This window comes from Biomphalaria glabrata, chromosome 1 (assembly GCF_947242115.1).
Source record: "Biomphalaria glabrata chromosome 1, xgBioGlab47.1, whole genome shotgun sequence".
In the NCBI taxonomy this organism is placed as follows: domain Eukaryota; kingdom Metazoa; phylum Mollusca; class Gastropoda; family Planorbidae; genus Biomphalaria; species Biomphalaria glabrata.
The window spans coordinates 17,108,355-17,132,823 of record NC_074711.1 but is presented as its reverse complement, the minus strand read 5'-3'; the positions used below and the strand labels follow the sequence as shown (position 1 = coordinate 17,132,823).

The 24,469-nt window shown below is 34.3% G+C and overlaps 2 protein-coding genes across 14 annotated transcripts in view; one reads left to right on the top strand and one right to left on the bottom strand.

Annotated features, from left to right (window-relative positions):
• Window positions 1-1,280: 1,280 nt before the first annotated feature.
• On the bottom strand, window positions 1,281-10,742 carry LOC106073613 (probable gluconokinase). 6 transcript variants are annotated; one of them, XM_056025414.1, is made up of 6 exons: window positions 10,567-10,742; window positions 8,762-8,792; window positions 2,682-2,768; window positions 2,447-2,512; window positions 1,836-1,879; window positions 1,281-1,615 (listed from the first exon to the last, which is right to left on the bottom strand). In XM_056025414.1, exons 3-6 carry the CDS (start codon window positions 2,709-2,711, stop codon window positions 1,282-1,284), a joined length of 474 nt encoding a protein of 157 aa, XP_055881389.1. In that variant the 5' UTR covers window positions 2,712-2,768; window positions 8,762-8,792; window positions 10,567-10,742; the 3' UTR covers window position 1,281. The 6 variants fall into 6 exon arrangements, with proteins under 6 accessions (XP_055881389.1, XP_055881354.1, XP_055881373.1 ...); XM_056025379.1 differs by lacking the exon at window positions 10,567-10,742 and adding an exon at window positions 10,262-10,481; XM_056025398.1 differs by lacking the exon at window positions 10,567-10,742 and adding an exon at window positions 9,479-9,984.
• LOC106073548 (FERM domain-containing protein 5-like) overlaps window positions 10,112-24,469 on the top strand; it is a 34,476-nt gene continuing 20,118 nt past the window's right edge. For 3 of the 8 annotated variants that reach the window (XM_056025338.1, XM_056025351.1, XM_013234149.2), the window contains exons 1-11: window positions 10,115-10,187; window positions 10,745-11,062; window positions 18,509-18,613; window positions 18,781-18,823; window positions 21,917-21,995; window positions 22,099-22,196; window positions 22,310-22,430; window positions 22,628-22,715; window positions 23,819-23,907; window positions 24,004-24,067; window positions 24,414-24,440. In XM_056025338.1, coding sequence (XP_055881313.1) covers window positions 10,961-11,062; window positions 18,509-18,613; window positions 18,781-18,823; window positions 21,917-21,995; window positions 22,099-22,196; window positions 22,310-22,430; window positions 22,628-22,715; window positions 23,819-23,907; window positions 24,004-24,067; window positions 24,414-24,440 — 816 coding nt within the window. In that variant the 5' untranslated portion in view covers window positions 10,115-10,187; window positions 10,745-10,960. Of the gene's footprint in view, window positions 10,188-10,744; window positions 11,063-18,508; window positions 18,614-18,780; window positions 18,824-21,916; window positions 21,996-22,098; window positions 22,197-22,309; window positions 22,431-22,627; window positions 22,716-23,818; window positions 23,908-24,003; window positions 24,068-24,413; window positions 24,441-24,469 lie in introns of all 8 variants that reach the window. The other 5 variants (XM_013234197.2, XM_056025363.1, XM_013234184.2 and 2 more) reach the window with 4 other exon arrangements.

Genomic DNA, 24,469 nt, shown 5'->3' with positions numbered 1-24,469 from the left:
ATGAGTAAATATTTACTTTAAAAACTAGCGACTACTAAGTCTAACTCTCTCGTCTCAAGCTAACAGTCCGCCTTTTATATCTTTCTTTAGGATAAAGAACAGTGACAATTCAATACCCATCCTTGACTCCTTGACCCGTTTACATTTAATTTTCCTTTTAATTGTTTTTGTAATTTAACCTACGTTAATTATGTTTCCCTGCTGTAGCCTTGAACTAAGCTTTAATCGGCGTCTTTCTGGCATTAAAGCGTGAGTGCGCTGACCTGATTTGAAATAGGTACAATGTCCTCATTTTGTGAACAATGAGGTGTCACTAGGAACTGTGTTTGTAACTTAAGCTATGCTAATTTTGTTTCCCTGCTGTAGTCTTGAGCTAAGTTTTAATCGGCATCTTTCTGGCATTTAAGCGTGGGTACGCTGACCTGATTTGAGATAGGTACAATGTCCTCATTTGTAAACAATGAGGTGTCACTAGGGACGTGACATCTTTATCTATGTGTCTTTCTGAGTATTTTATTAGGTTTTCGTTTTGTATTTGAAGATTATAGTTCAGTGTTTTATGTATTATTGCTACTTTACTTTAAAGTCTTCTATCCTGAAGGCATTTTATAATTGGTGATTTTACTAATTGTGTTACTCTGAATCTCACTGCTCTATTTTGTGTCTGTTCCAGTTTCTTTATGTTTTCTTAAGTTGAGGTTCCAAACAAATGATGCATATGCTAATATTGGCCTAACCAATGTTAATACGTTAGTTAGACACAATCACAACATAGGCATGTATCATTTACTTTTAAAGAAATAATACAATGAACATAAACGATGTGATCTAAACATTTTGCGCCAAAACGTCCTGTTTCGATTTTTTTTTTGGACTACTAAACAAGAGGAGAATTTTTTATGAACAAAAACATTTGTTCCTAAAACATCTATTGAGTTCTCTATGCATCTATGTCGCTTTTTCACTTAGGTGTCAGTGGGCAAGTTTTGACTGTAGAAGAGGGATCCCCGGGTAAAAAAAAAACTGAGAACCTCTGAAATATTTAAACGTGTTCTAATAGTAATTTATGATTTATTTCTCCCATGTGAAGCAAATAAAAAATACTTTCATGTTCACTTCTTACGTGGTCACACCACTTGTTATTAACACATGCAATAGCTAACCGTCCCAGAATTCTATCAATCTCGGAAGATCCAATGAAAACGAGCAATCAACAATCAAAACAAAACAAGAGTGCAATAACGAAAACACATACACACACAACTCTGCTGAAGTCTGAATCTATTTGATATGTTTTATTATACTAGAAACAATGGTATCCACAGAGCAGTCTATATCAACTGTTACATGTCTTTCGAACTCATCAGGCTCCTCTAGTATGTCAATCTGTGACTGGAGGAGTTCGGCGGGCATGAAGTGACCTTTGCGCTCCTTTAGACGGGCAGAAATCAATGTAGGTGAGCCTTTGAGGTAGACAAAGAGTACAGGGCAACCGTTCTCCTGAGTGCCAGCATGTTCCTTTCTTAAAGCGTCCTCGCCAAATACCAAAATGTCCCTATACTTTCGTTTCAGCGCCGAGCAAGTTACAATACCTGGTGTATTAGAATCTGATAAACTGTGAAAAGGGAGGTGGAATTTATAAAGGCATAATAATATTAACTAGAAATTGATTCCATTTGTAGGAATATCGAGATTTAATAAGTAAATCATATATTAATATGATACGTGCACTTATGCCTATATGAAAAAAAAGTTATGTACAAATTAGTATTGGCACCACAATTATTAATTTATGTTAAAAAAAATACTGGTATGTGCATTTTTTTTTATCTTACCTTTTTATGTAACCGTATATAGCGAGGAGCCAAGGTATTCTATCCTTTTGACAATAAAAAAAAATAGAGTGATAAGACAAAGAGTTTAAAAAGTTGTTAAGTATCTAATTAAATTCTAAATCATAGCTAGGCCTATAGCCTATGTAGGCTAGATATGCATAGTTAGCCTATATACAGCTATGCATAGGCCTAGTTAGGGCCTATATATAGGGGCCTATGCATCAATCATTAGTAATTTTAATGATTAAAAGCAGCTAAAATTGAATTATATTGTTGCAAAATAGATTAAAATTCACAAATACGATGATAGTTTTTTAGCGCTACTAGTTTTGTGTGAAAAGTCTGTTCGTCCGTCCCGTTTAGATCTCGTAAACTAGAAAAAATAGTGAAAATCCGACATCATAATATTCTAGTCCATTCAAAGTTCTGATGTAACGGCTACTTTTTTTATTTTCTAAAAGCGAAAAATCAAATTTTTTAAAGATAATTTATGCAAGCAGTTTTATACCACTTTTACAACAATTCTCTATTAATAGTAACAAACACTGGGGACTCTTTAGTATGTCCTCCACTTATAATAATTCAGATGTTCTTTCTGAAAATGTTGATACCTGCCTGGGTAGATCACTTCGGGGGCCGATTTGAGTTTGTGTTTCTACACAAACTGTCTCTGTGACCTTGTTTTTTTTTTAAAAAGGTAAAAACAATTGGCATAAAATTTATATTTCAAGTAAGTATTAGGCTTACATAGGTTTGATAATATTAGGACTATTAATTCTATGATTTGTATCAATCAAGATTAATCTGTATTTTTTTATGTGAATAAATATATGTAAATAAGCCAACCTCATCAGTTAAAGGGTAGCCCGAGGCCATTTTTTTCTTATTTTCCTCACTATGAAAGTTGTCGGCATCTCGATAAGAGCAATGAATCTGAAGAGAACGAAAATTCGTTTTCATTTAAATGCATTGCGTTGAATTAAAAAAAAAAAGATCAAATAAAGTTGAACACAATAAAGAACACGACTAAGCAAATTGATTTTCCTTAGGACTTTATTTTTCTAAAAAATTCAATGTATTTCTAGCTTATAGCCACTTTTGATTGCATTCAAAAACAAGAATAACTAACATAATGAGGTTAAAAATGTTGATTTATCGATTTTTTATATTTATTTTTACATTGACCGATGTATGTAACATAGGCCTATGACAAAATCCCCAGCTAAATATTCATGTTACATTATCGCTGACTGCAGAGAGGAGGATCATTGCAATGGAATTGAGATGCTACAGAAGGATCCTAGGTATCACATTCAAAGACTGCATCACAAGCCAAGAGATTAGAGATAGGGTTACTGCAGCGATTGAACCCTCATGATAACCTGCTAACTATCGCTAAAAATCTATGGCCATATTACAAGATCTTCAGGGCTCGCCATTGAAAGGCAAAAGACAGAGAGAGGAATGGAGAAAGTCGGTCGAAGAATCTTGCATGGTGCCCCAACGGTCTAACAGACTAATGGTAAAAGGTAAATATCCATCTAACATAAAAGCCTTTTTTCAAAAAGACATAGGCCTACGGTTGTCCTCATTAATGCATTGACACGAGAAGCGTCACGATGTAGCGTCTTAACTGTTCTCACTTGAATGCGACGGAGGCTGATAGAAATTAAAGGCCTACACTTAAACAACGGAGTTGAAACTATAACTTGAGTTCTAGATCTAAATAGTTAAAACGCCATATAGGCTACAGTATCAACAAAGTAACCTCACCAATTATAATAATCCAAAATTATAGAAATAAATAATGAAATACACGTAACATATTTTTTGCTATAAAAACTTTATTTTGGGGAAGCTAGAGTAAAGGCGGTTGGTCGTTGTGCTGGCCACATGACACCATCGTTAACCGTTGGCCACAGAAACAGATGATCATTACATCATCTGCCCTATAGACCACATGGTCTGATAGGGGATCTTTGCTTTTTTTCTTTTTACTTTGTCAACTAACCTAGTCCCGGTGTTTCTGGACTCCCCTTATAGGCCTGTTTATCTTCCGATGTTTCTAGACTCCTGAATCGAGATAGTTCTGGACTACTCTAAATCAATTCTGAAATCCAGGAGCTATATATATTCTACTAATTCTAGTACGAAATTACGAACTCGCAAATTCAACGAGTGGTGACGTCGCGATAGTAGGCCATTGGAGTGATCGTTAAATGAACTTGTGTGTTACCCGTGCTTGTAATCGTGCTAGTATTTGTAATCGTGTTCGCATTATCGTAGTCTGTGAATCGTGACCAGTCTGTACTGTGTTATTGTGTGTATCAGTCGTGTTTTATTGAAATAAAGCCTTGTTTCTAAGGTTATGAATTGACTTAGTATATTACAATTTATTTCAATAAAACCATTCTTAAATGGACAAGTTTTTGCGTCCCAATAGACTGGATGCTGATCCTAGTTCAACTAATGCTTCAGTTACATGGAAACATTGGATTTCTTGTTTTGACAGATTCGCAACGAAGGTAGGGGCTAGTGAAAGCGAACAGTTTGACCTGCTATGCAACTTTGTGTCTCCATCCTTATATCAGTACATTTCTACCTGTTCTAAATACTCAGAAGCAAAATCTATTCTTGAGAATTTATTTGTGAAGGCCCCTAATGAAACATTGGCCAGACATTTGCTTGCAACTTGCAAACAAGAAGTCGATCAAAGTCTTGATCAATTTGTACACAAGCTGAGAGTGATGGCCAGAGATTGTCAGTTCCGAGCTGTCAGTGCTGACAAAAATGAAGAGGACGCCATTCGCGATGCCTTTGTTAGCGGCATGCGTTCGAGTGTAATTAGACAGAGGCTACTTGAGAAAAGATCCCTTGACTTGAAAATGGCTTTAGATATTGCCAAGACTCTCGACATGGCCCAAAAAGAATCCAGTTCATTTAGTACTCCGTCTCAATTGGTAGAGTCATCTCTTTCGTCATCGGCAATCTCAACCGAAGAAATGGTGGACTCAGAAACAATCGCAACAGTGAATACTAAATGTTTCTTTTGCGGAGGTAGTCGGCATCTCAGAGCGAAATGCCCTGCCAAAGACTGCATGTGTCATTCGTGCGGGAAAAATGGACATTTTTCGAAGGTTTGCAGGTCTCGCAACACTCCTATAACCAAAACAAAAGTCAAAACATCTCCTAGCCACGAGATTAAAAGACAATCTTGTAAAGATTGTAGCTGCATTAAGGACTCTACACATCTAACATCACTAATTGCTACTTCGTCTGTACCTGGTTTAACTAAATCAACAGTACACATCTCTGTAAATGGCGTGAACCTAAAAGCCCTAATTGATACAGGTAGCGGGGAAAGCTACATTTCTTCAAACATACCAAGAGAGTACGATTGGTCAGTGACACGTTCAAAGCACAAAATTTCTATGGCGTCATCTCAACTGTCAAGCGTCACAAGAGGCCACACGTTTGCATCACTAAAATACAAAGGGGAAGTTTACAATCAATTCAAACTTTCGTTACTAGATGAACTTTGCACTGATGTAGTGCTTGGGTTAGATTTCCTCACATTACACAAAGAACTGATAATTCCATTCAACGGTGGTCGACCTGCATTTCATGTCTGCTCGCTCAATGCTGTTAAGGTAGAGGCACCACAATTGTTTGCAAATTTATCCCCTGATTGCAGACCTATTGCTACTAAATCTCGTCGTTACTCCTTCCAAGACACACAATTTATTAAATCTGAAGTTGAGAAATTGATACGAAACGGTATCATTGAACCTTCCAAATCACCTTGGAGAGCTCAAGTCCTTGTCACGACCAATGAGAGGCACAAAAAGCGAATGGTCGTTGATTATAGCCAAACTATAAATAGATTTACTTACCTGGACGCTTACCCCATGCCTAGAGTGGATGAAATGGTGGAGAAAATTTCCAGGTATGAAATCTTTAGCACATTGGATCTGGAGAGTGCTTATCACCAGATACCTATCCAACAGAGCGAAAAGAAATACACAGCCTTCGAAGCCTGTGGTAAACTCTACCAGTTTTGCAGAATACCCTTTGGGGTCACTAACGGTGTAGCTTGCTTCCAGAAAACCATAGACACTATTATAGAAAAAGAAAAGTTGTCTGACACGTTTGCCTATGTCGACAATGTAACAATATGTGGTACAGATGTAGACTCCCATAACAAAAATCTGTTGCATTTTCAGAAGGTAGCTCTGGAACACGGAATAACTTTCAACGAAAGTAAAAGTGTATTTGCTACTAAGAAGGTAAAGCTGCTTGGATATGAAATATCCAAAGGGCATTTGAAGCCGGACCCTGATAGATTCAAGCTCTGCGAGATTTGCCACCTCCAAAAGATCTGAAGTCTCAGAAAAGGATTGTAGGACTTTTGGCATATTATGCTCACTGGATACCAAATTTCTCCGACAAAATGTATCCTATAATGAAAAATCAAATTTTTCCTGTACCTACAGAAGTAAAAACAGCGTTGGAAGACTTGAAAGAAGAATTGCAGAAAGCAGCAATTTTCACCATAAAGTATGACCATCCTCTAATTGTGGAAACTGACGCTTCTGACATCGCAGTAGCTGCCACTTTAAATCAGGAGGGAAGACCTATTGCATTCTTCTCTAGAACTCTTTCACCTACTGAAAGGCATCAATCTGCCATAGAGAAAGAAGCCACTGCAATAATTGAAGCCATACGCAAATGGAAGCATTATTTGTGTGGCAATCATTTTACCCTTATTACGGACCAGCGGTCTATTTCATACATATTGAAAGACACTCATGACAAGAAAATTAAAAACGATAAGATACAAAGGTGGAAACTGGAACTGGCAAACTTCAAGTTTGATATACAGTATAGACCTGGGAACGCCAACACAGCAGCAGACACCTTGTCTAGAGGGCACTGTGCAACCATGACAAAACAAAGTAGCCTGAAGATGTACCATGACTACCTGTGTCATCCAGGTGTCACTAGACTTCTACATTATGTCAGGTCAAAGAACTTACCCTTCTCGGTTGAAGAGGTCAGACAGACCATTCAACAATGCAGAACCTGCAATAGAATTAAACCGCAATTCTATAAGGAATTTGCAGGTACGCTCATCAAGGCCACACAGCCGTTTGAAAGAATAAGTGTTGACTTTAAAGGTCCTTTGCCTTCAGCTACTCGCAACAAGTATTTGTTAACAATGATTGACGAATATTCGCGGTTTCCATTTGCTTTTCCCTGTCCTGATATGACATCTAAGACAGTAATAAAGTGCTTCGACCAGTTATTTTTCCTCTTTGGAACACCCAGTTACATCCACTCTGATCGTGGCACATCATTTATGTCCACAGAAACTACAGAATATCTACATTCTAAGGGCATAGCCACTAGCAGGACAACGCCATATAATGCCAAAGGAAATGGGCAAATAGAAAAGCTGAATAAAACATTGTGGCAGGCTATTTTATTAGCATTGGACTCAGGGAAGTTGGAACTATCACGATTATATATTATACGATTTCCAAACGGCCGGGAGGAGACAGTGTCGCTTAGGCACCTGGCGCCAAAGGTTGCAGCTAATAAGTTCAACCTCTTGTACCAATGGGTCTAAGCGACACTGTCTCCTCCCGGCCGTTTGGAAATCGTATATGGAAAGGAAAGTTCCACGAACGACTATTTCGAACCAGAGAACGGTATTCTGCCTCAAGAGGTCGGTGACTCTTTGGATCTCTCACCAGGGAGTCGCTACGGGCCTGAAACTATCAGTAATTCACAGAGTCCCACCCCAATGATGTACAACCAGCCAGAAGTCATCAGTGACTCACAGGGGAGCCACCCAATGCCAGAGGCCAATATTGACTCGAGTCCCGTACAGGACAGTTACGACTTGCAAGGAGAAAAGTCTACGCCAGAGATACCTCCGGATCCTTCCCTTCATACGCATGGTTATAACCTAAGACCCAGAAAGAAATAAAGGAGGGGTGAATGGAGTGATCGTTAAATGAACTTGTGTGTTACCCGTGCTTGTAATCGTGCTAGTATTTGTAATCGTGTTCGCATTATCGTAGTCTGTGAATCGTGACCAGTCTGTACTGTGTTATTGTGTGTATCAGTCGTGTTTTATTGAAATAAAGCCTTGTTTCTAAGGTTATGAATTGACTTAGTATATTACAGCCATAATCGTTGAAAACTTTCGCTGTAAAATCCTCTTGCGCTTGAGGATAACTTTTTAAAATGTCTTTTATTCATTTGGCGGGGAAAAAAACAAACATCTTCATCTAGGAGGTCACGACAAATAAACTCGTCACCATATAGACAACAGTCACGGCCTAGCAAACGTAAGGGTTAGTCAGGGTGTTTTGTTTAGCCATCATAGCAATTAACCGCCAATATATCCTTCAACAAATTAGACAAATATCAATTGATATTAATAGTTTAAAAAGTTAGATGGGGTTAGGCCTATGCAAAAAAAAAAAAAAGAAAAAAAAAAAGCTTTTTAAAGTAGAATTGGGTTAACTGGACCAGCCATTTATACGGACCGAATAATTAAAAACCAAAAACAATTTTATTATATATGTGTAATGTTATCAGGTTATTTGAAAATAATTCCACAGATAGATGATAGGCTATATATATATATATATATATATATATATATATATATATATATATATATATATAGATAGATAGATAGATAGATAGATAGATAGATAGATAGATAGATAGATAGATAGGGAAGTAGGTGCGTAGCTAGGTAGACAGACAGACAGACAGACAGATAGATAGATAGATAGATAGATAGATAGATAGATAGATAGATAGATAGATAGATAGATAGATAGATAGATAGATATTAGCTTAGTTTAGCTATATAATATTGCAGTATCATCGCTTTTTATTGTTTTTACCTCTTTAGATAATTTCCCAGCAACTGTTGTTCTATTAAGAAGAAAGAAAGTGATAAAGTTATTATGGTGTAAATAGTAAAGTTTGAAGTATTAATTTATTTTAAACTTAGGTTTCAAGTGGTATTGACAAAAATATGATTCATGTTATGGTGACAAGGAAATAACTTCTGGATAACTCTTATAGTGACTAACAACGTTTAAGTTAATTACAGATAACAAACCACTAGAAAGAATAAAAACATTACTTTCAAACAAGAAAAACATAAAAAAATATTTAAAAAAAAAGACTACATTTTTATACAATTTATAGTGATTATTTTTCTCTTGATAACTAATTAATGTTAGATAAAAAAAAAACAATGGGACCTTTTTGTACCTCCCTCCCCCCTTCGGTGGAAGAATTGAAACCTCTGCTGCCTTTCACCTAGATCTATACTCAAACATGGGAAATGTTTCGAGATTCAACACTAAGGAAAAATCAGGAGCCGGCAACCCTTACGCAGTTTGCAGCACACAGAGCTACACCCTGATAGAGCCTGCGACGCCACTGATCCCTAACTGTATCGGTAGGCTACTTGCCGTTCTTCGTGGAGAAGGAGGAACTGCTGCGTGGGCGACATAGTTCCAACCATAGCTATTGCCCATATATATTTCCAAATGATATGATCCGTTTAGTGGCTTCCCGTTTAAGAAGGCCATATTAATAATAATAGATACCTGTTAAGCTAGCAGCACTTTTGGTAGCATAATTAGACTATAAGATTTGGTAGAATACGTTATTTTTTCTTCATTCCAGATAAAACAAGTTGTTTGAGTTCTTAAATGGCACCCATATATTTTCAATAGGCATATATCTAAAATTTAATTTGTTCTCGTGACAGAAAAGATCAGCTCCTATTTAAATATTTTAATGAGTGTAATCGGGTATTGTTATTATTATATAGGGGCCTATCTATTTAAAATTTAAAACTTTAAATATTTTTAAAATTGTTATGGACAGATTCAATCTTTCAATAAATATATTCCACTGAGCTGGAGTTGGCCCGCGAGCCATGAATATTCATTACTGGTTACAATAGTAGAGCTAGTTTAATAATATCTCTATACTATACGTCTAGGTTTAGATCTATTTAGGGCCTATGGTATATAGTTTACAGTATTTAGATTAGATATTATCTTATATATTACAGACGTTACTTAAAAAATAAGACAATTACGTCCTACGCATTTCGCACGTCAATCTAAAACTAAAAGTCATGCATGTTAGTCAATTTTGACTTACAAACTCTGCCAAATTAAGTCATTGGTTTTCCTGGCAGGCAACCCATTCCATTCTCTAACGGATGGCAATAGGGAAGAAGGAGCACTAGTACAAATTTGTTCTAGCGTATGGAATAAATGCGCCTCTATCTTTATGTCTTTCTGAGTATTTCATTACGTTTTGTTTTTCTATTTATAAATAATAGCCATTCCTTTTCCTAACAGTAATATTAAACTTACTTGCCACTTCCACACACTCCCATAATCACAAAGATGATAGATTTATTCATTCTATAACTAGATCTATCTAGATTTAGGTCTATGTTTTCATTATTCTAGATTCTAGTCGACAAAGACGAATACATTGGGAATAACAAAATATAACTTATAGTCTACACATATAGATATATATATCTATATATACATAGATAGATGTGAGTTAGTCTAAATTAAATGGAAAGTTCACGGCGTCAATGTTTCCGCCAATAAACTACTATTAGTATTAGTGTATACATAAACTTTGATCGTTTGACCTGTGCACCGACCTAAATACATAATGAGCATGTTTACATTAGTTGATTAAAAAGACATCTTTCCAACGAGTCAACGTAATAGATCTAGAATTAATACCATCCGTGGATAGATCTACTAAATCAATGTTGTTATTATTTTAAATTTTCACAGTGATCGTTAAAGTTAATTTTTAGATGTTTTTTTTTTTAGATCTAATGTAGATCTAATACTAATACAAACGTAAAGAACGCGGTGATCCTCTCTGAAACAAACTCTAGTATTTATGTCACGTGACTTAAAAGCGCCATCTTGTGCACTTCGCATAACTGTGATTCGGGTGGATGCCGTCTTCCAAAGCCAAGGCGTCTGATAACCGTACAAGTGGAATATTTCTAGATTGTATCGGTATTCACAGGTTGCCTCAAAATGTCTGTTTTCCGTAAAAGAAGCAAAAGTGATGCTCAAACTGAATATACTTGCAATATTCGTTTCCTGGATGATACGGAGACGATTCAACTGACTTTTAAAGTAAGCGTGTTTCAGTGACTGTGTGCGTCTGTGTCACAGTGAGTGTGTGATAGTCAGACTCAGTCATTGATAAACTTGATTGAGTATCATAATCATTGTCATTGAGACTGAGTGATTGAAATTTGAAATGATTGATTCTCTGATCCTTATTGGAACTCCAAATGCATGACCCGTCACTATGTCTCTGTGTCAAATATTGCGAGGGTAGATAGATTTAGAGTATAGACACAGTAACTTACGTTTATCGAACAAGTTAAGCTCATTCGCCGACATTTTTTATGTTTGAATTTGTGTATCTCCGTAAAAATTAGACCTAGAAAAAAAACTGATTATATCTATGAACTCCTCATCCATTTTTCTTAAAAAGTAGTTTTATTATAGTATTACTACTCAAAAGTCAAAGTTAAACTTATATTTGATGTTAAAGTGAGTCAGGTCGATGATTTCAAAAGCTTAAATTATCGAACACTTTTTTACCTTTATCTTATCTTATCGAACATATTAAGAACTTATCGAACACATGAGAAGTATGGTGTTTTAAAAGTGTTATAATCTTAAAATTTTGTGAAAAGTATGGTGTTTCAAAAGTGTTATAATCTATATTTTTTTTTATTTATATCATTTTCTTTTTACGCCATGTCAAGACAGACAGATTTTAGTCATTTTCACATGGTCCACATCGAAGAAATCTATAATCTATCACTGATCAGCTCTGCTTAGAAACTGACGGTGCTAGGCCCAGTAACGCATTACCGTAGTACTTATTTAGGTCTAAGCTATTTTAAATCCAGATATTATCTATTTGAGGGAGGGCCTAATAAGCTTTGGTAGCCAATAGATAATCCTCCCCAAGTCATTGCAGCACACAACAGTTTACTTGGTTGACCTAAAAACAAAATATACGGTACGCGGCCCTACGTAACTAGCTGCCGATCTAGCACGCTCAGTGTATGTAACAGCCCAAAAGTCAGTGCTAGATATTTTTCTGGGCGGGGAAGGGGGGGGGGTGCTGAAAAGTTATGGTAGCTTGCGAGCTGTGTTACCTATAGATGTAGATAGATCCGCCCTCCCAAAACCACCTGGTTGACCAAAAAAAAAACACCGTATTTTAGAGCACGCTTAGTATTTGTCACACACACACAAACAACATATATCTATATATCTATCACGCCTAGTGTTTGTGACCTAATTAGCGGCTTGACCTTAGGTACTCGAATGATGGCTCCTCCCCCTTTCCCCTCAACATTGTTCTTACTACAACTTGAACAATGTTTTGGGGCTGCGTTGGTGGCCTGGTTTACACCTGTGTGTTGGGCTGTCACTGACCATTTTTTTTTTAGTTGTGTGTTAGTCTGGTGGCTGCGTTTGGATTGAGTCTTGAAATTTACGTTGACTGTCGTTGTTACTTTGCACTGAAAAAGTGTGAATGTTGGAGAGTGGAATTGCGTAAGAAGAAAGCGCGGGTAAGGGGGTGTAGGCAGAATAAGAGAGTGGTTAAATGTGTTATTGTTATTATTTTGAGTATTAGTGATGTTTCAAAGGAGTGTCTTTGTAGCGCATTATGAGCTTTATCATACTTTATGGTATATGGTACTTTATATATAATTTTTTTAGACCCTGCGCCACACGTCTAGATCGAGAAGCACATCTGAATATGTATTTGAGGCTGACGTCACATTTTAATGGTCGATCAATTATTGATGATCTCTTGATACAGTGTCTGGACTGTTTCTCCCCCCCCCCCCCCTTTTTTTTTTACCTACCAAAGACATTTTTATTTCAAAATACCATATCTACATTCTATACCTCCCCCTTAGCCCTTTCGTTTTATTAATATCTCTTCACATCAAGCACATGCGCTAGGTATTGGCTTATAAAACATAATTCAGAAGTCAATAGAATGGGGCATCTGAAAAAAAAAACACAACTGGATAATTCTAAATTCATTGTTCCTGTGTTATATTCTATATTCCTTGCACCCATGGTAGCACAACGATGATAATAGCATCAAACTATATGTGTCATAAATTCAAGCTTTTAAAATGGGTACAATTAGTGCATATCGATGTAAATCTATTTACTTAGAAAAATATAGCACATTTACGGTAAACCACAAATAGCTGATACAAATTGTAACACATGGGTAATTTATATATGTACTTTGCATTACATTATTTTTAAAAATAACAATTAAAAAATATATAATTTAAATATTTTGTCTTCTTTGGGTTATATCCCTTTGATTTTTTTTTTTTAACATTAAAATGGCGTTTGATATCTTACGAAGCTGAGATTGCTTATATAAAAACTGCTATTATCGAACACCCCCTTTTTAAACCTCAATTTTCATGTTTAGGTAGCAAAGGACACTTTAAAGAAAATAGTTGCAAATATTTCTCAGCCTAATTAGAAGCGTATTATATAGGTTTTGTTGAGCTGAACATCATTGGCATTAAAAAATACCCTTAACCCGAGACTCACTTCACTCTTCCCAAGAGGTCAAAAAAAGTGAAATTTTTATACCAATATTACCAATGCACTTTGAATATAAGTATAAAAATTATCCTCGGGTGAAAATGAAACTAAATATAACTAAACTATAAAGAAATGGACGATGCACAATAGGAATGGACTAGTTTTGTCATAATCATCGAAATAAAGGAGAATTTTAAAAAATACAATGGGGTGTTCGATAAGTACCTTAAAACGAAGGTGTTCGATAGATGTAAGTTATAGACTATCTAAGACTAATGTCTAGATCTATAGAGTATAGATTAGATCTAGTATATAATAAGTTAGTATAATAATATAATCTATAGATCTAGATCTAGGGTCTAGAACTAGATCTAGATCCAAGTAAAGATCTAGTCTAGTAATAGATTCTAATCATAGATCTATATTAATCATATAATTAATCTATAATATTATAGATATCTAATATTATTAATACTATTTAATAGATCTAATTCTAATAATTCTTTGATTATATTTATATCATCATTACCATGACCATGCCATATGAGACGTATGACTATGATGATTATTATGATGTTGATTTGATATTATAATTTTTATCAATTCAATAATTTGAATGTAAATTCTTAGACTAGACTCTAGAGTAGTCTAGAGGGTCGTGACTAGAACTAGAGTCACACTAGTGTCACTAGTCACAGTAGCTGTACACTAGTAGTAGTAGAGAATCCTAGTTCAATCTTTATTCTACCTAAAATGACCTAAATCTATTAGTAGAATTCTAGACTCTAGATCTAGTCTATAGTATAGCTGATATTAATAGATCTATGTGTAGAATCTAGATCTATAATCTATAAATATATAAACAAATAATCTATACTACTAACTACTACTATTCTAGATCTAATCTAGAGATCTATTATTAATTAGTATTAATCTAGCATTTTAGATTGACTAGATCTAGATTCTCTATAATTCTCTATAATTAAATTCTAGAACTAGACTAAGACGTCTAAGAGTCTCAAGAGTCTTGGTCTTGTCACTTCAAGAGATAGAGATGACGTAGATCATTAGTAGATTTAGAATTCTAGATCTATATTAATCTAATCTATAATCTACACTATAGTAAAATTATACTAGTTCAAGAGATCTAATCTGTTTATATTAATATAAAATAAATGAAATATATATTTAAAAAATTATTATATATAATTATAATAGAATCTAGATTTGACTAGATCTATTTACTATAATTTACTCTAAAATCTAGACTCTAGATCTAGCTAGACTTAAGTCTAGTTTTAGATCTCTATGACTATACAGAGTACAGAGAGTATGGACAAGTAGGATGGTTGCCTGGTCATGCTGTTTGCACGCTGGACGGTCATTCAGATTTATCGATGGTCCCGGGTTCAAACCCTGCTTGCTCCCATCCCCAGTCGTCCTGCGGGAGGTTTGGACTAGGAAGTAATTATCTTCAACTCTGAAGGAACATCCGAAACATAAAAAACATTTTACAAAACATCTAGAATAATCTAGATCTATACCATAATGAGAAATGTTATAACCCTGCCATGCGCACTGCCATCCAAACTAGTGCACAAGGTCCACACTGTTATAGACTAGACTGAAAAAAGGATGTCAACATTAGGAAGAGGAGAATAAGTTCCGCCCAAGTCTAGAGCTGATATGAAGAGACTGTACTAAAGACAGCTGTTGTTATAATGTATTTTTGATGTCCTGTAAATAAACATTGTTGTCTCGTTGAGTTGCCTCCCTTAGTCCATATCTAATTATTATTTTGTAAGTTGTATTTATAGATTTAGATCTAGAGTTTCTAGACTTCTAGTATAGCCCTTTTTTTTTTTTTATAGATTTAGATCTAGAGTTTCTAGACTTCTAGTATAGCCCCTTTTTTTTTTATATATTGTCTAGAGCAGGATAGTAAAATATTTTAAATATGATTAGATTCTAGATAGATCTAGATCTGTCATTTTTTTTATCTCCGGTCACAGCTAGAGCCCCAAACATATATTGCCTATATGTTTTGTAACTAGAATTACTAGCTTTAGATCTAGATCTAATTCTAATTTGGATCAATTTCTTTTATTGAGATTTTAAACTTTAGGGTATTGACTTGTATAAAAATAATTATATTATTTTTTTATTAGTCAATAGACTAAAAAAAAAATTAAAGTAGCCTTTTTTCTTATGGTTTTATTTCAAATAAAAAATACACACACACAACATTTTTTTATTTTTTATTTTGCAAGAATGTATGTAAGGAACATGTTCCTTATTTTAATTGGTGATTTTCTTTAAGTTCAAGCTTCATTTTTAGTTTAAACCTAGTTATAGTTTAATTTTTTAAAAATAATTTTATTTCCCATCACTAATGAAATATAGTTATATACTTAGTTTGTGTAACATAATGCCACACTACTAGGGGTGTTCTATGTATGCAAGCCCCCTAATTGAGATTTATCTCCAAGTAAGCAAACTTATTTTCCTCATAAGATGTGACATCTAGATAGTGTCAATAAGTTGTCTTAATGTGGTCACCTATCCATAAACTTAATGTGATGGACTAAACAAATAAGTGGGGAGATAGACTCACACTGCTAGACATGAAGAAACTAAACTACAGTGTATTTTTTTACTATGCTGCAGGGATATCCAGCCAGAGCAGAATACAGTCAGATAGTGAAAATTGGCCAGATATTCAGTTTGAGCTAAGCTCTAGTGCAACCCTAGATATAATATAGATCTAGAGGTCTGTATCTTATCTACTCTCTAGCATCAATCATAGAGAGTTGTTGTGATACATCTTTTAATTTTTAGATTACTGATATGTTACTTCAAAACAGGAGATAAGATGCATTTCATGTGTCAATCAAGCCATGCAGTTAATCAGTGACTTCTCTGCTAAGTCTTGGTTTCCCTGGCTGATTCTCTAATGGCACTAGGGAAGATGAGTTTTGATCATTTTGTTGCATACATATATTCTAGACAAACTATATAGATCTACAGCTAAAAGGCTATGACTGAATCAAGATTAATAACTAGATTGTAGAATTGACTAGCCAAAGAAGTCTTATTGCCTGTCAATGTGTGTTTAAGGGTTTTTTTTTTTTTTTGTGGAAGGGAATTTACCTCTCAAACTGTTTTGTTGTATAAAGAAAGCAAAGAAATATTTCATCCTTGAATACTCCAATTGACAGTCTAAAAAAGTTAATTTTATGTGTAGGTCCTAAATATGATTGCTATGCAGGATACAAATAACAAACCCTCTAGGGCAAGGGTGGGCAAATTACGGCCCGCCGACACCTACAGAAATCAGGTGTGCCCACAGTATATAGATATAGAAATGCAAATATTTTTTATAAAATATCTATATAAATGATTGAAACTGTCTCATTAAAAAAAGTTTTAAGTAAAGGAAGATTATGCTTATTGGCTATACATCAATACACTCAATTCAAGACACAATGTCTGAGTGTTGGGTAGGCTTGAAACAAGATGGCAAGTGTAACAACAGATGGAGCTCGATCTTTGACTGAGAACCATAAACTTGAAACAGGAAAGTTTGCACAAAGCTGCATAGAATTCAAATATTCTATTATCCAATACGATAGTATTAATGTATCCGCTAGCTTAGCATGGGCAATGCAAAGGAGAATATAAAATCTCTAGGAAAAAATTGTAATGTTACTTGAAGGACATTGACTGTGACTTTGTTACCAATATTTCTAATGAAGAGTGGAAGACAAAATTCCACGTATTTTGTAATTGGTATTTCAATTGATTGTTTACATATGAAATGCAAATACATGTTAAATCTTTTCAAACAAGGCTTTCCCATTTCTACAGGCAAGCAAAAAAAAAAAATAGTTTTTTTGTCATTTTCCTTTGCTGAAAGGTGAAACTATCTTTAGTGAAATGATTAAAAATACAACACTTATTAAGAGAAGCCGATTCAGCTCCAGAGGACATAACTCAAAGCAAAGAGAAGTTCCAGTCATCATTACCACAGGAGTTTTATGGGTGTCAGAAGCTGTATTTCCACACTTAAAAAACCTTTACTGCTGTTCACAATATTTGGGTACACATACATCAGTTCTTCTTCGTTCTCATTTTACAAGTTGAAGGGTTCAGATCAGTAATCCTATATCTGAGATGAACCGCTTAGTGGTTTCTAGATCAGGCAGTTCTCCGAATAGTCCTTTGAGAGTCTTGTTCGGGTCCCTTGATTTAGTATGCACCATTGAAGGACATGGTCAGCATTCTCTGGTGATGCTCCACAAGGGAAGGCCTCGCCCGTCCCGACATTCAACTTCCGGAACATAAATTGTCTCATTCAGTGAGCAAGCATTTTTTGTGGAAACTAAACAAGTATAATCACTGGTCAATGTTGACTGACTAATTTGACAGCAGTCACACAAAGGGGTAACAACTAGTAAGATAGTTTCACAGTTAAGAAACATTATGCACGAGTGTAAGAAGTAAAATACTGCACAATAAGTACAACTATATTTGTGGGGATATTGTGATATAAAAAGACAACAGCAATTTAAAAAAATCGTAACAGTGTATATATGAATTAAAAGATATTCTACACAGCAAGCTTATCTTTCTAAGATATATATATATGCGGCCCGCCATTACTAAACTTTTTTTAATGCGACCCTCGATACAAAAATGTTGCCCACCCCTGCTCTTGGGCATTAACTGATGGGCCAAAGGGCAGAATCTGCAGGCAAAATGTGGAAGGGGTTGGCTATTGCATTGTAGGATGCAATAAAAAATTAATAACATAATTATTCACTTTAAAGCCAACACAGTGTTTTTTTAACTTGCATAAAATAATAATATTTTACCAACTTCTTTTTTTTCACTATTTTCTTTAATAGATTGTTTTCATGTTTAATGTATTACATAGTTTCTGTATTTTTTTGTTTTTGTTTTACTTTATAGAAAGATACTCTGGGGCAATGGTTGTTCGACAGAGTTTGTGAGAAACTCAATTTAGTGGAAAAGGACTATTTCGGACTCCGATATGTTGATACTGAAAATCAAAGAGTAAGGCACTGACCATATTATTTAAATGTTAATTAATGATTGTACATGCTAGTAAAATAGTAAAGAAAAAAATATAGTTTTCATATATCCAAAATTTAACCTATATCTGCATGTAAAATTACTTATTGTTAACATTTTAAAACTACATATGTTGTTTTTTTTCTCAGCACTGGCTTGATCCATTGAAGTCTGTTTATAGGCAGCTCAAAGGTATTCCATAAATAAGTACCTCCATTCAATATATATATACCAATATATATATTTATATATATATATATGTTTTTGTTTTTTTTTTTCATTTTAGTAAAAATGCAACTAAAATCTGAGTTATGTACTGTGTTTAAAATTTTGATTAAAAAAAAACTTTTTTTTTTAAACTGACATTATGGAACTACATAATTCTGTGTGAAATAAAAAGTTTTCTTTACAAGATGTTCTAGATTGTTTACTTGCATAGTTTAAGAATGAATATGGAAGCATCTAATGGCTTAGTGGGGTTTATACATATTTACACAATAAAAAAAAAAAGCTTTCTGAACTATTATTTGTCATACTCAACCAGCTGCTGCTTTAACCTGAGCAAAAAAAAAAAAAAGAATGTGCACAGATGCCTTCCTCGTATATATTACAAGTAAAGTACCAAGACAGACATCAATTATATTGATTGAATTTTGTCTCCTTCTTTCTTTGAGCATACTATATAGACCAATGCATTTCTCTGTATAAAAACCTTTTTTTTTTTTTAACATGAACTTTTTCCTTGTCTTCCTTTTATTTAGGTGATACTTAAGTTACTGTACTTAATTATCTCCCTTATATGCAGTTTGTTTTCTTACTCATTGACTGCAGTGTTTTTAGAAGAAAAAAAACTTTTTCTACTATGACTAAAACAAACATTTGTAATATAAGTACCAATGATGCTATAGTAACATTTTGGTATCAAATTAAAAGTAAATGAATGGAGAATTCGATAATGTAAACAACTTTCCATTTAAATATAAGATACAAATTATAATCTAAATAATATGACCTTATAACAAAAAAATGGATGCCAGCTTTAGTACTTCTGAGATCAAAATCTAGATTTTCATCTTTGCATTACTGTTGAAACAGCATATTAGAATACTCACAGCTTTATCAAAAACAAAAGTGATAAAACAGTCAATAAAAGATGATGAATCACTGATTATATTATTATTTTTACCCAGCTTTCTTGTTAGCCAAAAAGGGAAAGTTATTGCACTTTTCATGACTATCAATAGCAATAAATACCAGCACAAAATCTATCATTCAAATGTACTTAAATATTATGTACATGTGAATCAATGGGATTTAGATCTATATTTCTCTTACTTTTTTTTGCCCAAGACATCTTTGATTCTAATACCTCACCAGTGCAAGATTCTTCTTCTTCTTCTAGCCAGCTTTATTGCTGCTGAGCTGTGAGCTCTTTTGCAGACTGTGCCAAGGAAAAAAAGTGTGCTGTTTTCTTCAGTTGTTCAGCACTGCCGTACAGGGTGTTGGTTATGTTGGGCTGTAGTGGAAGTAGGGTCTGCCTAAGGTGGATTAGGGAGGGGCATTCAAAGAGGATATGGTTTACGGTTTCAAAGGGGTGGGCGCAATGTCTGCAAAGGGGTAGTTGTGTGGAGTTTATTTTGTTCAGGTGGTAATTTAATAGTGGTGTGTGTCCTGTTCTTAGTTGGAAGATTGTAGATTGTTCTTTGCGGGGGAGGAAGTTAATACTGTCCAGTTTGTTAGGCGTAGTCATTTCTCTGTACATGGCTCTGCCTGTGTTTCCTGATGCCCATTGGTTGAGCCACTCCTCTTTGTGATTGTTGACTAACATTGACCTTAGGGTGAGGTAGTTAACAGGTCTATCTGGTTGTTCCATAGATGAACCTGCCTTTGATAGCTTATCTGCCTTTTCATTTCCCATAATGCCAATGTGTCCAGGGATCCACTGTAGTGTAATATTGATATTTAATTTTGATATCATCTGGTGGATTATCACAATGAGTGTTGTCAACTCTCTTGGGCTGTTTGAGGTGCTGCTGTTAAGTGCTTGCAGAGTAGATTGGGAGTCTGTAGAGACAACAATATCTGATGGTGGTTGCACTCCTTCATATAATTTGTTTTCCACTGTCTGGAGTGCTATGGTAATTGCCTCAATTTCGGCTTGGAAGTTTGAGCAGTAATCACCACAGGGTGCGCTTATCTCAAAGTGTTTATTTTTAGGGAAGACCAGGAAGGCACCAAGACCAGCATTGATGGTAGCTTTGAAAGCCGATCCGTCTGTATAAATATGGATAGCTGTTTTTTGATAGCTTTCGATTGTTTCAAGCGTGCCTACTTTGAGCTCCAGTGGATTTGATTCTTTTGTTAAGGTGTTATTTAGTAAATGTGTTTTGATGGTTGGTTGTTTGTAGTTTAGTCCGAGTGTAATGTTTGAAAACCTGGTAATTTTTTCTCTGTTATTGGGTAGGTGGTGTTTTAGGGCTAGTTCGTCAGTAAGTTGGATCAGAGTCCTTTGCTTTTTTTGGTTGTTTTTCCTATTTCTCTGTGTTAGTAATTTATTTGGATGATCGTCCTCCAACCTTCTGTATCTCTCAATAGCTTCTAATGCTGCTCTGTTGCGCCTTAACTTAAGAGGTTCAATATTGGAGTCTATTTCACAGGCTGCTGTGGGAGTAGTTCTCATACCTCCACTAATTAACCGCAAGGCTTGGTTTTGGATTGTATCTAATGATGATTGAACCAGTGCAAGATAACGAGATCAAAGCGTAGATCTCGAAATAGCCAAAGGACAATACCAATTCTAATTCAGTTTACCTAAGATCTAGACCTAGATTTTCATTATTACTGTTCATTTGTGATAAATAGTGGATCTAGAATAGTTTTATATTTCACTTTTATTTGGCATTAAAATTTTTGGACTACTTAAAAGTTAGTGTGCAATATGAACAAATAAAGCCTTGGCGATGTTGATTTTTACAGATAAACAATGCTTAAAAAAAATGCTAAAATAATCTAAATTATAGGCAAAAAATGCCTAGCATGGATAATTATTGGATGTAGATTTTGTATGTTTTGGAGGGACAGTTGGTAGTTGTGGTTCATGGTTTATCAATGTTCTACAATAAGAAACATATTTGCAGTGAGTCAACAAATAAAATAATCATTCTTGAATTTGGTAAACACTAAAACATTGTGCACCAAAGGAATTTTTATGCACTTACTTTTTTGGTAACATAAAAATCATTAAAATATTCTTAGATTTAACCAGACATTTTTATTTTTTTTAAGGATTGAACAAAATGGTTCTTTGTTTCCGTGTCAAGTTTTACCCTGAAGATCCCATGAAACTTCATGAAGAAATTACAAGGTATGTTTATTTAATATGTATTAATTAATCTTTATGAGATATTGTTTTTATTTTAGTTTGGTTTACAGATTGAATTAACAAGTTTACTTTTAACATTTTTCAGATATTATTTATTCCTTCAGTTACGTAGAGATCTTCATCATGGAAGATTGCTGTGTCCTCATGACGAATCCATACAGTTGGCAGCCTATATCATACAATGTGTGTGTTACTTGTAGATTAAATTTTAACTATATATATGAAAGATAAACGCTATTGTTGAAGTAGCATATCACAAAAATAAAATATTTTCTTTTGTTTTGTCTCTTTCTTAGCTGAAGTAGGTGACTATGATCCACAAGACCATTTACCCGGATATGTGTCAGAGTTCAAAATGTTGCCTAAACAGACACCCAAACATGAGGAAAAGATCATGGAAGCTCACAAAGCCTTGGCGTAAGAAGTTTTTTAAAATTTATCATTCAATATCACTATTAAAACGTTTTTTTTTTACAAAGTACAAGACAAAAATTCATAATGCATAAAGTAAGCTATTACTAGTATCCATAATACTGCTTGCATTGTTTCTAGTGTAAAGTTTTACATTAAACAATGTAGTTACTTGTATCAATCTCGACTTTAACTTAATTTAGGGGAGAAGTCCCAGCAGACTGCGAAGCCAATTTCCTCAGAAAGGCTGCCAGTATGGACACTTATGGAGTTGATCCTCATCAAGTGAAAGTTAGTACTAAAATTTGTGTATGACTTACTTATAATATTACTGACTGATTCATCACTAATTCTCCCACTTAATGAGAAGTTCTAACCTGTAATTACTTTTATTTATCAATTACTTAGAACAATTAATCCCTTTTTTTACATCTGTAATGGCAGAATATAAATTCTCTCTAAATCCTTCCCAATAAAAGTACTAATTTTTAAGAGCACTAAATGATACTTTTTTTCCTTCAAAATATGGAATAGCTTTATGCAAAATATGGAATAGCTTTATGGACACGTTTGTACATAAAAAGTTATTAAAGTGTGAAAGGGATTGTTAGGACTAGATTTTCTTTTTCTGCATTCTCATTATCACCTTGGAGAATTCAGATCACTATACCGATATCTGATATGAACTGTGCAGTGGTTTCCAGATCAGGCAGCTCTTTTAGTTTTTCTTCTATAGGAAGGTTTTGGGACTAATGTCTTGTTTGGGCATTCTTAACGGAGAATGCAGTTCTGAAGGACATGGTCAACGTTCGTGGGTGAGACTTCACAAGGGCAATATCACTAGTCCCAATTTTCAGCTTCCTGAATACCAGAACATGTCACATTCTTTGTGTGTTTGGTTCTGGGGCTAAAGATAAGATGCTGATCATGTCAGACAGATAGCTTATAATAAGCATTGTCTTTCTTGTAATATAGTTGAGTACTTGTCCATGTCTCATTTATTCTACTCACTGTTAGTTTCTTTATTTCTTCCGGATATAATTGAATATATTGTTTGGTGAAGGGCCGTAGAATATGTCTTTTAAAGTGAAAAAAAAAAAGGGGGGGGGGGGTAAATTGCCTGAATTTTTCTGAAGCAAAAAAGAAAAATATGGATGAGGGAGTGCTACAATGCTAGTGTAGCAAAGCATAAGTTACAAGTATCAGCAAGTATATATCTATATAGTTTTGCTATGTTTATTAAAGTAACATTGAAGCTAGCTAGTATTGTTCAAATATCTGAATTAACATAATTTTTAATAGATAACATTTTTCCAGATATTTTTTTTTAAGCACATTTTGTTTCATTGTAAAATATATAAATTACAATAATAATAACTTTTATTGTTTTAAAGGATCAAAGAGGAGATCCACTCTATCTCGGTGTAACACACCTGGGCATAATGACCTTCAGGGGAAGTAGAAGAACACAGCTTTTCAAATGGTATGTTTTAGCATTGAAGCTTTTTAACATACTTTGAATGTTTTTAAAAAAAAAAAACTTATTTTTTTTTATTGATTTTCTTTATTGAATTTTTAGGAATCAAATCAGAAGAATAGCATATGAAGGCAAGATGTTTATCATCATTTACAGTGGTTCAGAGGTAATGATTTTTAAGTATATGTAATTTTTTATGGTCTTTCAAATCTTCAATAAAAACATTTGTCCACTTAGTGTATTGAAATATAGTTAATCATGTCTGGTAGATATCTGTAAGCATTTATAGTCTGTGCTCATATCGAACTTTTGAAATAAAATTTATCAAAAGTTATTTAGTTGTTGTTTTTTTTTAATTAGAAACAAATTAATGTTTGAATAAAAACAGCTAATCTCATTTTGTTATACCTAGAAACAAACATGACTGTCTATGAATGAGGAAAATAATACAAGAAGTGTTAGTTAGCATTGAGAAAATTTAGAATAAAATCATTTCTTTCACTTGTTTTCAGGAGGAAGATGCTGGGAGCTCGAAAAAGGTGAGCAATCAATAAACTGTTTTTTTAGC

Coding starts and splice junctions, on each gene's coding strand:
- LOC106073613 (XM_056025379.1), bottom strand. CDS start 10,311: ATGAATAAATCTATCATCTTTGTGATTATGGGAGTGTGTGGAAGTGGC. Junction 2,513..2,681: donor GCTACCCTTTAACTGATGAG/GTTGGCTTATTT, acceptor AAAAAAAACAAG/GTCACAGAGACAGTTTGTGT. Junction 1,880..2,446: donor GAAGTGATCTACCCAGGCAG/GTATCAACATTT, acceptor TATTGTCAAAAG/GATAGAATACCTTGGCTCCT.